Source organism: Ictalurus punctatus, chromosome 22 (assembly GCF_001660625.3).
Source record: "Ictalurus punctatus breed USDA103 chromosome 22, Coco_2.0, whole genome shotgun sequence".
NCBI lineage: Eukaryota > Metazoa > Chordata > Actinopteri > Siluriformes > Ictaluridae > Ictalurus > Ictalurus punctatus.
This window is the reverse complement of record NC_030437.2, coordinates 475,001-487,500: the sequence shown is the minus strand read 5'-3', so window position 1 is coordinate 487,500 and position 12,500 is coordinate 475,001. Positions and strand designations below refer to the sequence as shown.

At 43.1% G+C, this 12,500-nt stretch overlaps 3 protein-coding genes across 6 annotated transcripts in view; 1 reads left to right on the top strand and 2 right to left on the bottom strand.

The window, feature by feature from the left end:
- The window catches only part of atp5meb (ATP synthase membrane subunit eb), a 2,000-nt gene extending 533 nt beyond the window's left edge, over positions 1-1,467 (top strand). Inside the window, exons 3-4 of the mRNA NM_001200602.1 lie at positions 866-964; positions 1,298-1,467. Of these exons, the coding sequence (NP_001187531.1) occupies positions 866-964; positions 1,298-1,323 (125 nt within the window). The 3' untranslated portion in view covers positions 1,324-1,467. The remainder of the gene's footprint in view (positions 1-865; positions 965-1,297) is intronic.
- idua (alpha-L-iduronidase) lies at positions 1,294-10,976 on the bottom strand. Of its 3 annotated transcripts, none has more exons than XM_017451730.3 (14): positions 10,617-10,976; positions 10,169-10,309; positions 9,996-10,078; positions 9,801-9,908; positions 9,609-9,704; positions 9,340-9,527; positions 9,065-9,244; positions 8,634-8,850; positions 8,182-8,403; positions 3,556-3,677; positions 3,356-3,481; positions 3,193-3,269; positions 2,976-3,076; positions 1,294-2,809 (listed from the first exon to the last, which is right to left on the bottom strand). In XM_017451730.3, exons 1-14 carry the CDS (start codon positions 10,778-10,780, stop codon positions 2,709-2,711), a joined length of 1,926 nt encoding a protein of 641 aa, XP_017307219.1. In that variant the 5' UTR covers positions 10,781-10,976; the 3' UTR covers positions 1,294-2,708. The 3 variants fall into 3 exon arrangements, with proteins under 3 accessions (XP_017307219.1, XP_017307220.1, XP_017307221.1); XM_017451731.3 differs by having other exon boundaries at positions 10,169-10,322; positions 10,617-10,750; XM_017451732.3 differs by having other exon boundaries at positions 10,169-10,217; positions 10,617-10,745.
- A 411-nt stretch (positions 10,977-11,387) lies between these two features.
- tnksb (tankyrase, TRF1-interacting ankyrin-related ADP-ribose polymerase b) overlaps positions 11,388-12,500 on the bottom strand; it is a 12,796-nt gene continuing 11,683 nt past the window's right edge. For both annotated transcript variants that reach the window (XM_053674483.1, XM_053674484.1), the window contains 3 exons: positions 12,319-12,500; positions 12,040-12,196; positions 11,388-11,847 (listed from right to left, as the gene is read on the bottom strand). The exon at positions 12,319-12,500 is cut by the window's right edge and continues 5 nt beyond it. In XM_053674483.1, the coding sequence (XP_053530458.1) occupies positions 11,761-11,847; positions 12,040-12,196; positions 12,319-12,500 (426 nt within the window). In that variant the 3' untranslated portion in view covers positions 11,388-11,760. The remainder of the gene's footprint in view (positions 11,848-12,039; positions 12,197-12,318) is intronic.

The following is a 12,500-nucleotide window of genomic DNA, read 5'->3' as shown; positions in this document are numbered from 1 at the left end:
CTACAGAAACTTATTTACAGACCTGTGGCTCAGTTTTGGGTTATTTCACCTTCACAGGACACGCTTTGGGGGTTTAACATGACCTCAGTGCTGAGACATTAAAGATATTCCTGTTCCGGAGCCACTGAGATGAAGGTTGGCGAGTTTAGTAGTGATGAATCGTTTGCAAATGATTCGGTTCAGTGAGACGGCTCTTTTGTGTGAGCGGTTAGAGTCGACTTTTTTTTCGGGGGGGGGCAGATGTAGCTTATGTAAGCAATGGCAGGATATATTTTAATCAAACTGTTTCCATGGAAATGTTCATTTTAGCGTCTGAGCTGTTCATTAGTGTAAGTTGATTCATCTGGAGTAATTCACTTTGTCAGGGATGTTTAATGTTGTTTTCTGTTTATTTGACTGCATGTGGTCATATTTATGATCTAAAGCACTGAAATCCAAGACTTTCTTCCTCTACATCGTTGTTTAATTGATAAAACCCATTAGAATATCAAACAGGCAGTGAGTCATGTGGGAGTCGACTCATTAATAACTAGTCAAATGATCCTACATTTATTTAATTCACTTTCCATCCATCATATTTATGCTTAGATTCATAGTTATATGTTCACTGTTGCCATAGTTACCTCAGAGATTGCTCTGTTCTTGTTGTATCCTACACCTCATCTGTTACTGTTTAGCATAAACGTTAGCCTCTTCGAATATTCCTGATGCTTGTTGCTGTGGTTGTTATCCAACATGCTTCTGTTTAGAGCAGCGATTCTTGTATTAGGTTGGAGATTTCCTGACGTAAGAAAATATCACTGATCTGCAACGAGTGTTTTCTGTCGCCGCCGTGACATATTTTAAATGCGTCCTGTTTGTGCAGATTACCTGAAGCCTGTAGCAGCAGAGGAGAGGAGGATCGAGGAGGAGGAGAAGAAAGTGAGGGAGGAACAGGAACGCATAGCTAAACAGCTGGCTGAGGGTAAACGCGCACAAATATAAATGTGTACACACACACACGACTAACATGATGGCATGGTTTCTGATATCACAGTATTTGTATTTAAAAACAGGATTTAAGAAAGAATTCCAGGGGAGGGGGGATATTATGCTTCTAAAAATATCCAGTATAGAGGATTAAATGTTCTCCTGTGTGTAATATATAATTATATTGTATTAAAAATGAATCAGAACTTTATATCAGGTGAGGCTTCATCTAACTGGGAGGGAATGAGGATAAGTGTTGTCCCTGATGAATATTGTGGTTTTATCACACACCTACTTTTATTTTTTCTCTCTCTTTCTCATCTACCAGCAAACGAAGACACGATCTTGAAGTGAGCGCTCTGGAGTGTGTGCTGTGTTTATGGACCCGTTCTTGGGGTCTCGCCGTTCTTCTCTTCATCACACACCTTCCTCTACATCACTTCCTGCTGTTTTACAATGAATAAGTTTTGTGTATTAGTAAAATCACGTCACAATCCATGACCACGTGTAGACCCGAGTCTTTATTTTCCTCACCTCGTCCATCACGCAGCTTGAACGTGAGCTGTACTAGTGGTCTCAGAACGCAGTGGAGTTAGTGTCTAATGTTCATTATTACCACCTCAGTGACACACTAGAGATCTTCAGATGTGTTAAATCATGATTTTCCCCAGAAATAAAGTGAAATGAGTCTGGCACTGAGATCAATTCAGTATCACATACAGCAGGAATACTTATAGATTAATAAATAAATAATTTAACCCAATTATGAATTCAGTTGTGTGTGTGTGTGGTTTATAAAAGCTTTGCATAAGTGTTCCTTAATGCATCAGTTCCAGTGTAACAGAAAAAGCCATTCGTATCCCATCAAGAAAATCTGACCCTACCTCACCAAACTGGCTGCACAGATACTAGACCAGGCTCTTATCTCTAAAATGGACTACTGCAACTTACTGCTTTCAGGCCTCCCAGCAGCTCCATCAAACCCCTTCAGATGACTCAAAATGCTGCAGCACGCCTTGTCTTCAACCAGCCCAAGAGAACCCATGTCACACCCCTCTTCATCTCCCTCCACTGGCTTCCTGTACCCGCCCGCATCAAATTCAAGGCCTTGATGCTCACCTACAAGACCCTGTCAGGAACAGCACCCTCCTACCTCAACTCTCTCCTGAAGGCTTACGTTCCCTCACGCAATCTGCGATTGATTAGCGACTGATGTTTAGTAGTTCCTACTCAGCGTGGCTCAAGGTCCCTTTCCAGAACCTTCATGCTAACTGTTCCTCAGTGGTGGAATGAACTTCCAACCTCAATCTGGACTGCAGAATCTCTCACCATCTTCAAAAAACAGCTAAAGACCCACCTCTTCCGTCAACACTTAACCAACTCATTAAAAAAATACAATAATAAAATTGCACTTACACCTCTACTCTGTGCACTTTGCTTCTTCTGGAACTCGATGGATCTTGTATGGTAGCACTACTTGTACTCTTCTCTGCTTGATATAACGCTTTGCTTGTATTTTTCTCATTTGTAAGTCGCTTTGGATAAAAGCATCTGCTAAGTGAATAAATGTAAATGTAATGTATCCTTCAGGACAGCCATCTTGTGACTAACAGAAATAGAAGGAATGTTCTGGAAAGTAGATTCAGTGAGTGAGCATTTAATACAATTATAATTAAATATAAACACCTTCATTACATCATGAACAAAAATCTAGATTGAGTCACGTGTGTGTTTCCTCATCAGCAAAATTCTGTGTATCTCTCAGTAGGACAAAACTGTCCGGCTCGTCCCCAGAAGTCTACGCCTCTCACTCTGTACAATCCACACACATCCAGGCTCTCTGAAGGAAAAAAACAAGAAGAAAATGTCTCGCACACACAGGTCGATGTGTGGTTTCATTTGATATGGGTTCCAAGTTACAATCTTGGTTAGTTTAGAACATCTGGACTGAGATGCAGCTGTTTGAAAGCGGTGTGTGTGTGTGTGTATAAAGTAGTAGAGCTTACCTGGTGAGAAGGTGTATGAGGTGAACACTGTGTCTCTGAAATTGATCCTCTGAAATATAACTCCGTCTTTGGAGAACTCCACTTCGTACGTCTTCACACACCTGCAACCGAAAGGTGAGACAGGGACGTGTGAAGAAAACATCTGCAGGTGTAGCAGAGGACAAGAGTGTGATGTTTAACACTATTAACATAAACTCAGAACTCATGAAGTTCAGACTTTGTGCCGACGTCGTGGTCCTTCCACACGATGAGGACTTGGCCTTTAGTGATGGACACGAAACGCAAACCGTTCACCTGCACAACAGGAAACATCACACAACAATCACAATAATACACAAGCACACAGTAAATAATAACAGGAAACACACATTGGTGTTCACCTGTCCAGGTGTGTGTGTGGGTCGAGCACACAGGTGGATGAGCAGTATGGAGGGAACAGGAAGCTTCACTCTCAGAGACAGATATCCCTGGGCAGGAACAGGGATGGGGCCGTCTGTCTGAGCATCCTGAAAACAAACACACACACAGCAGATGTGCAGGTGTCTTGAAATTCAAGTAATGGTGTGTGTGTGTGTATTACCTCTTGACCTCTGAGCTGTGCGAGTTGTTGTAGTGTAGGATAATCTGGGCTGCTCATCTGCCTCCACACTTCATACGGGTTACTGACAACGTTATCCATGTAGCGCATCACATACATCACATCTGCAGTACACAATTTCAACAACATCAATATTACCTCTACATTTACCTCAGCGTTTCCTCAGCATGACCTCTTCATTTACCTCAGAGTTACCGTTACATTTACCTCAGCGTTTCCTCAGCATTAACTCTACATTTACCTCAGCGTTACCTCTACAATTACCTCAGCATTTACCTCAGTCCTACCGATACATTTACCTCAGCGTTTCCTCAGCATTATCTCTACATTTCCCTCAGTGTTTCCTCAGCGTTACCTCTACATTTACCTCAGCGTTACCTCAGCATTACCTCTATATTTACCTCAGCGTTACCTCAGCATTTACCTCAGCGTTTCCTGAGCATTATCTCTACATTCACCTCAGCGTTACATCTACATTTACCTCAGCGTTACCTCTACATTTACCTCAGCGTTTCCTCATCATTGTCTCTACATTTACCTCAGCGTTTCCACAGCATTATCTCTACATTTACCTCAGCGTTTCCTTGGCATTACCTCTACATTTCACTCAGTGTTTCCTCAGCGTTACCTCTACATTTACCTCAGCGTTACCTCAGCATTACCTCTACATTTACCTCAGCGTTACCTCAATCTTACCGATACATTTCCCTCTGCGTTTCATCAGCATTATCTCTACATTTACCTCAGCGTTTCCTCAGCATTATCTCTACGTCTACCTCAGCGTTACCTCTACATTTACCTCAGCATTTCCTCAACATAACCTCTATATTTACCTCAGCGTTACCTCAGTCTTACCGATACATTTACCACAGAGTTTCCTCAGCATTATCTCTATATTTACCTCAGCATTTCCTCAGCATTATCTCTACATTTACCTCAGCGTTTCCTCAACATAACCTCTACATTTACCTCAGCGTTTCCTCAGCATGACCTCTTCATTTACCTCAGAGTTACCGCTACATTTACCTCAGCGTTTCCTCAGCATTATCTCTACATTTACCTCAGCGTTACCTCTACAATTACCTCAGCATTTACCTCAGTCTTACCGATACATTTACCTCAGCGTTTCCTCAGCATTATCTCTACGTCTATCTCAGCGTTACCTCTACATTTACCTCAGCATTTCCTCAACATAACCTCTATATTTACCTCAGCGTTACCTCAGTCTTACAGATACATTTACCACAGCGTTTCCTCAGCATTATCTCTATATTTACCTCAGCATTTCCTCAGCATTATCTCTACATTTACCTCAGCGTTTCCTCAGCATTATCTCTACATTTACCTCAGCGTTACCTCTACAATTACCTCAGCATTTACCTCAGTCTTACCTATACATTTACCTCAGCATTATCTCTACATTTCCCTCAGTGTTTCCTCAGCATTATCTCTACATTCACCTCAGCGTTACCTCAGCGTTTCTCAGCATTATCTCTACATTTACCTCAGCATTACCTCTATATTTACCTCAGCGTTTCCTCAGCATTATCTCTACATTCACCTCAGCGTTACATCTACATTTACCTCAGCGTTACCTCTACATTTACCTCAGCGTTTCCTCATCATTATCTCTACATTTACCTCAGCGTTTCCTCAGCATTACCTCTACATTTACCTCAGTGTTACCTTAGCATTACCTCTATATTTACCTCAGCGTTTCCTCAGCATTATCTCTACATTTACCTTAGCGTTACCTCTACATTTACCTCAGCGTTACCTCTACATTTACCTCAGCGTTTTCTTGGCATTACCTCTACATTTACCTCAGCATTTCCTCATCATAACCTCTACATTTACCTCAGCGTTACCTCAGCATTTACCTCAGTCTTACCAATACATTTACCACAGCGTTTCCTCAGCATTATCTCTACATTTACCTCAGCATTATCTCTACATTTACCTCAGCGTTTCCTCAACATAACTTCTACATTTACCTCAGCACACAATTTCAACATCAATATTATCTCTACATTTACCTCAGCGTTTCCTCTGCGTTACCTCAGCGTTTCCTTGGCATTACCTGTACATTTCCCTCAGCGTTTCCTCAGCATTATCTCTACATCTACCTCAGCGTTACCTCTACATTTACCTCAGTCTTACCGATACATTTACCTCAGCGTTTCCTCATCATCTCTACATTTACCTCAGCGTTTCCTCAGCATTACCTCTACATTTACCTCAGCGTTTCCTCATCATTGTCTCTACATTTACCTCAGCGTTTCCTTGGCATTACCTCTACATTTCCCTCAGTGTTTCCTCAGCGTTACCTCTACATTTACCTCAGCGTTACCTCTACATTTACCTCAGCCTTACCGATACATTTCCCTCTGCGTTTCATCAGCATTATCTCTACATTTACCTCAGCGTTTCCTCAGCATTATCTCTACGTCTACCTCAGCGTTACCTCTACATTTACCTCAGCATTTCCTCAACATAACCTCTATATTTACCTCAGCGTTACCTGTCTTACCGATACATTTACCACAGCATTTCCTCAGCATTATCTCTATATTTACCTCAGCATTTCCTCAGCATTATCTCTACATTTACCTCAGAGTTACCGCTACATTTACCTCAGCGTTTCCTCAGCATTATCTCTACATTTACCTCAGCGTTACCTCTACATTTACCTCAGCATTTCCTCAACATAACCTCTATATTTACCTCAGCGTTACCTCAGTCTTACCGATACATTTACCACAGCGTTTCCTCAGCATTATCTCTACATTTACCTCAGAGTTACCGCTACATTTACCTCAGCGTTTCCTCAGCATTATCTCTACATTTCCCTCAGTGTTTCCTCAGCGTTACCTCTACATTTACCTCAGCGTTACCTCAGCATTACCTCTACATTTACCTCAGCGTTTCTCAGCATTATCTCTACATTTACCTCAGCATTTCCTCAGCATTATCTCTACATTTACTTCAGCATTTCCTCAGCATTATCTCTACATTTACCTCAGCATTACCTCTACATTTCCCTCAGCGTTACCTCAGCATTACCTCTACATTTACCTCAGCATTTCCTTAGCATTATCTCTACATTTACCTCAGCGTTTCCTCAACATAACCTCTACATTTACCTCAGCACACAATTTCAACATCAATATTACCTCTACATTTACCTCAGCATTTCCTCAACAGATCCTCTACATTTACCTCAGCGTTTCCTCAGCATTATCTCTACATTTACCTCAGAGTTACCGCTACATTTACCTCAGCGTTTCCTCAGCATTATCTCTACATTTACCTCAGCGTTACCTCTACATTTACCTCAGCATTTCCTCAACATAACCTCTATATTTACCTCAGCGTTACCTCAGTCTTACCGATACATTTACCACAGCGTTTCCTCAGCATTATCTCTACATTTACCTCAGAGTTACCGCTACATTTACCTCAGCGTTTCCTCAGCATTATCTCTACATTTCCCTCAGTGTTTCCTCAGCGTTACCTCTACATTTACCTCAGCGTTACCTCAGCATTACCTCTACATTTACCTCAGCGTTTCTCAGCATTATCTCTACATTTACCTCAGCATTTCCTCAGCATTATCTCTACATTTACTTCAGCATTTCCTCAGCATTATCTCTACATTTACCTCAGCATTACCTCTACATTTCCCTCAGCGTTACCTCAGCATTACCTCTACATTTACCTCAGCATTTCCTTAGCATTATCTCTACATTTACCTCAGCGTTTCCTCAACATAACCTCTACATTTACCTCAGCACACAATTTCAACATCAATATTACCTCTACATTTACCTCAGCATTTCCTCAACAGATCCTCTACATTTACCTCAGCGTTTCCTCAGCATTATCTCTACATTTACCTCAGCATTATATCTACATTTACCTCAGCGTTTCCTTGGCATTACCTCTACATTTCCCTCAGCGTTTCCTCAGCGTTACCTCTACATTTACCTCAGCGTTACCTCAGTCTTACCAATACATTTACCTCAGTGTTTCCTCAGCATTATCTCTACATTTACCTCAGCGTTTCCTCAGCATTATCTCTACGTTTACCTCAGCGTTTCCTCAGCATTATCTCTACATTTACCTCAGCATTTCCTCAACATAACCTCTACATTTACCTCAGCGTGTCCTCAGCATTACCTCTACATTTCCCTCAGTGTTTCCTCAGCGTTACCTCAGTGTTACCTCTACATTTACCTCAGCGCTACTTCAGTCTTACCGATACATTTACCTTAGCATTATCTCTACATTTACCTCAGTGTTTCCTCAGCATTATCTCTACATTTACCTCAGCATTATCTCTACATTTACCTCAGCATTACCTCTACATTTACCTCAGCATTTCCTTAGCATTATCTCTACATTTACCTCAGCATTATCTCTACATTTACTTCAGCATTAATATCAATAACACAGTCAACATGAACATCATCAGTAACCTCGACAATAACAGTTATGGTGGTTTATTTGGATTCACGTACCAATCCAGGAAAAAAAATGCTGAGCCAGTGTTAGTAGTATATAGTTGAATATAAATGTGTGTTTGTGTGTGTGTGTGTCTTCAGGTACCAGTGTGTGAGGGTGCTCCAGTGATGTTCAGTGTGACAGTGTCTGAATTGTTGGAGGTGACGTTGTCTCTGCAGTTGTACAGGAGCACGGTGCTCTGCCAGCTGTCAGCAGAGTGTGTGTTAGCGTGTGTGTGTTGGGGTGTGTGGACGCTCGCCAGCACACCCACTGAACTGTCTTCCTGAGACCCTCGTGTCACCATGGTAACCTCCACCTGCTGTTCACCTGCACAAAATAAAGAAACATTTACATCAATGTAGTGAAGGTGCGTTTCTCTGTTTCCATGGTAACATCCCAAACCACATGCTAAGTCTTTTATTGCTAGCTGGGTGAGTATTTGAGCTTCAATCTTCTCCACATGCTTATGGATGCAGTGCGCTAGCTGCAGTTTTGGGTCACCACATGAGCTAAAATGTTTTACGTGTGTTAGCGTTAGCGGTGTAACGGTGCAGCACCTAGCAGAGCGAGCAGGCCCATGGCGGTGAGGACGGGTTTGCGTATGAGCTGGACGTGAGGTGTGTGTGTGTTGTTGATCTGGAAACGGGCTGTTAGCGTGCGCTGGGTGAACTGGTGCGGATGGTAACTCAGGAAGGCGTTGTCGTTGCTCAGCAGTGTGAAGTTGATGGTGTTGTTCAGGTGAGCTATGAGCAGGTCCTGGTGCTGAGAGATCACCTACACACACAAACGCACAAAACATGAAAAGTGTGTGCACTTTAAATGACTGAGTGGAATTTTTAAAGATTTTAATCCATCAAACTGAACCTGGTTATCTCTCTCTCTGAAATCCTGAAGCATTATAACCCAACCATTGTGAGAGTGGGACGCTTATCCTGAACCTTCTCATGAACACACAAACGTACAGTATGTGAGGGCAGTGTGTGTGTACCTTCATCACCATGGCGGCGTAGGTGACGTCAGCGCGCCAGACGAGTGGTTTGTTCCAGCCGACGAGTGGATCGGCCTCGTCATTGTAAACAGGAAGTGAACGGAACAGAGGGAAGCGCCGTTGGATCTCCTGCACCGTGTCCTTCAACTGCTGCAGGATCGGGAGCGTACCACCTCCACCCTGTAACACACACACACACACACACACTCACACACACGCTCCACCAAATGCTTCAGGACTGGTACAGTAGCACCTTCACTTTGTAACACACACACCTTCTTGTGCAGAGCGATGTAGTGGAGGATGTGTGTCTCGGTGTGTGTGTCGTGGCAGTGCTGCAGTAAGGCCCAGCAGTATGGAGAGTGAGGAGGAGTGTGACACGAGTCCCCTGGACCACCGAGCCTCAGATACACACTCGCATTACGCAGACCGGCGAAACACGCATCATAGTAGTACAGGAACCCTGAGAAAACACACACACACAATTAAAATGACACGCACCCATTTCCATTTCCTTTCACCTCTTTTATGTTTGGTCCGTTACCCTGGATCGTCATGGTGACGTTGTCGAAGTCGTGATTGTTCGGCTCGTTCCACGTCTCAAAGTTCCACTGGGAGACGATGTCCAAGCCGTACTTCTCTACACACACACACACACACACACACACACACACATTTTTGCATGACACACCACATGAGGTCAGAGGTCACTCTGTGTCCTTCCTGGGTATCTCACCTATGTATCTCTGAGCTATGAGGTAAACCAGTCGCTTCCACTCAGACACCTGGGTTTTATCCTCGAAGTCGCTGAAGGTGTTGTTGACGCTACCCATCAGCTCAAAGCCTGTCGGAAAAACACACACACATACATAGACAGTAAGGACAGGTTTCAATGGTATACTGAAGGTGTGAGGAGGATCAGAGGTCTCACCGGGCTGCAGGCCGTTCTGCAACAGCAGCTCCATCAGCTCATCCAGGTACGTGAAGTTGTAGTGATATTCACCATTTCTAATCCTGAATAACACACACACAATCTTATAATAAGAGTCAGTAATGTACTACAGAAGTGTCCTGTGTTTACAGTAAAGGTTTTGGCACACTCACCGTGCAGAAACGAGCTCGAGCAGCCAGTGGATCCTCACCTGCTGCAGGCCTGCATGTGGCACAGAACCCATAAGAGCCAGGTTCAGCTGCTGGTCTTTACTCAGGTCATACAGGTGAGCACTGGTGTGTGGCTGTGGAGGGCTACACACACACACTCAAAACGTAATAATAAGCAATAAACAGCGTGATGTGATGAAGCCGTGTCCCTCTTACCACAGCAGACTGGCAACAACTAAATATTTTTATTAATGCAAGACGTCATACTTTTTATCCATTTATAGGTACTTTTAATGTCAGTGAAACAGGTTAGTTCCTGTTAACCATATTAACAATCACACGTTTTTAATCCGTTTATTATTAGATCAGACTTATTATCGGTGTAGAGGTTAATAGTGAGTGAGTGAGTGTGTGTGTGTGTGTGTGTGTGTGTGTGTGTGTGTGGTCTCACCAGAAGCCGGTACTCCTCCAGAAGTGTGTGAGGTTCCGGACAGGTTTATCAGCCCTCACCTGCACCTCCACATCCACATGCCCCTCCCCCTCCGCGCCACACACTGAACACACCCTCATTAACAGCACTACAGTAAAAGCCCACACGCAGCTCGCGCCGAACATTTCCGTGTCCGCTTTCTCTCACACTCCGAAAAACAAACCCGCAGCTCCCTCCAGCCGCATTAAACCCTTCATAAACACAACAGAAACTATTCTACATGATAACTCCGTGTTTTAATATAAACACTTCACACTGACAACTTCCAAAACTCCTCTGCTGTTCCGGCGCTCGTTTCAAAACATGACGTCATTTACTAGCGCCGAGAGCACCGAGAGCAAACCACGCCCACTTCTGAAACGCGACACTGAGAAACGGAGTAAAGTCAGGTTTGTGGATGTGTTTGGATCGATAATGTAATAATGTATTATATATGACAGCGAAAACATGTATTACAACAAAGTATATCATTTTATTCATTTATTTTTATTTGTATTAGAACTAGTAGTGTATAGTAGAAAGAAATGCAGCTATTTCTGCTGTTTTCACTCTCCACTGTTACACATGTTCAACTTACATTTCACTTCAGTACGTTTTAAAAACTTTATTTTAGTATTTTAGCAATGCTGAATTTGACCCATTTTGCATAAGTATCCTAAATATATAACGTTTTGGTTGATTGAAGTTGAGCATTCTGTAATTTTCCCAGCAGAGAATAAATGCGCCTCGGCCTGATGTTACAGTGAGGTTTATTTAAAATGAAATTAACAGTCAAACAAAACAAAACATGACTCTCTTTAAAATATCAACTCAAATACAACAGTTCATCACAATGTCTTTTACATGGTTATTTCTAGCTGTACAGAGGGTTCACTCCACACTCCTGATTCTCTCGAATAACTTAAATAACGCCGTCTTTAAAAAGTGCAAATTCACAAGTCATACATGGCAACGGCACGAAAACCACATCCGCCCAGGGGACGGTTCACATTTCACCTGTGCAATAATCACACCCAAGTCTTACTGAGGGGGAGGGGAGAGGGAGAGGGGGAGAGAGAGAGAGAAAAAAAAGAGAGAGAGAGATGAAGAGAAAGAGAAGGAAAGACTATGATTTCTGTTGTGCTCCTGTGCTGCTCTGTGTGTTGCTCTCTGGTTTTGCGATCTGGTAGGTGATGAGATATTCTGGAAACGCCTGAAACACACACACACACAAACACACACATTGTATACCACACAAACATTAGTGTGTCTGTAGTCAGCCACAAGCTCCACCCACCCAGTACAGAAGAACACCAAAAGGGAGGAGTATATATATATATATATATATATATATATATATATATATATATATATATATATATATATATAGAGTGCGTGTGTGTACCTGCTCTCCCCTGTAGATGACGTACTCGGCGTAAGCCAGGCCGTTCACACTGGGCCTCCCGATCACGGAGTGGTGAGCAGGAGGAGCGTGAGCCATCTTCATCGCACTGAACTGCAGGAACGACTTCCCCAGAGTCACCCTGCAGAACAGCATCTGCCTAGAACACGAACGAACACACACGTTCAGTAAGAGCCGCTACTATCCACAGTAACAGTAAAGTAGTAATAATAATAATAATAATAATAATAATGTCTCTGAGGGGGGCGTGGCCTCGCTCACCTGTGGCACACGTAACAGGAGCGGTCTTTGTGGGTGGGGCATCCCGTCCCCCCTCCGATGCCGTAGACGTACTGGTTACTTTTGGAGGAGTTTTCCGCGAAGTAGATCCCGGCTCCGAACATGCCGCCGATGTAGGCGTGGCGCTCATCGAAGCCTTTATGGATGATGGCGTTGATGAAGGG

What these genes read in the sequence shown, in the direction of transcription:
- idua (XM_017451730.3), bottom strand. Translation starts at nt 10,780, where the DNA reads ATGTTCGGCGCGAGCTGCGTGTGGGCTTTTACTGTAGTGCTGTTAATG. An exon ending in CTCGAGCTCGTTTCTGCACG is followed by an intron (nt 10,079 to 10,168) that starts GTGAGTGTGCCA and finishes TGTGTTATTCAG; the next exon opens with GATTAGAAATGGTGAATATC. An exon ending in CATAGCTCAGAGATACATAG is followed by an intron (nt 9,705 to 9,800) that starts GTGAGATACCCA and finishes GTGTGTGTGTAG; the next exon opens with AGAAGTACGGCTTGGACATC.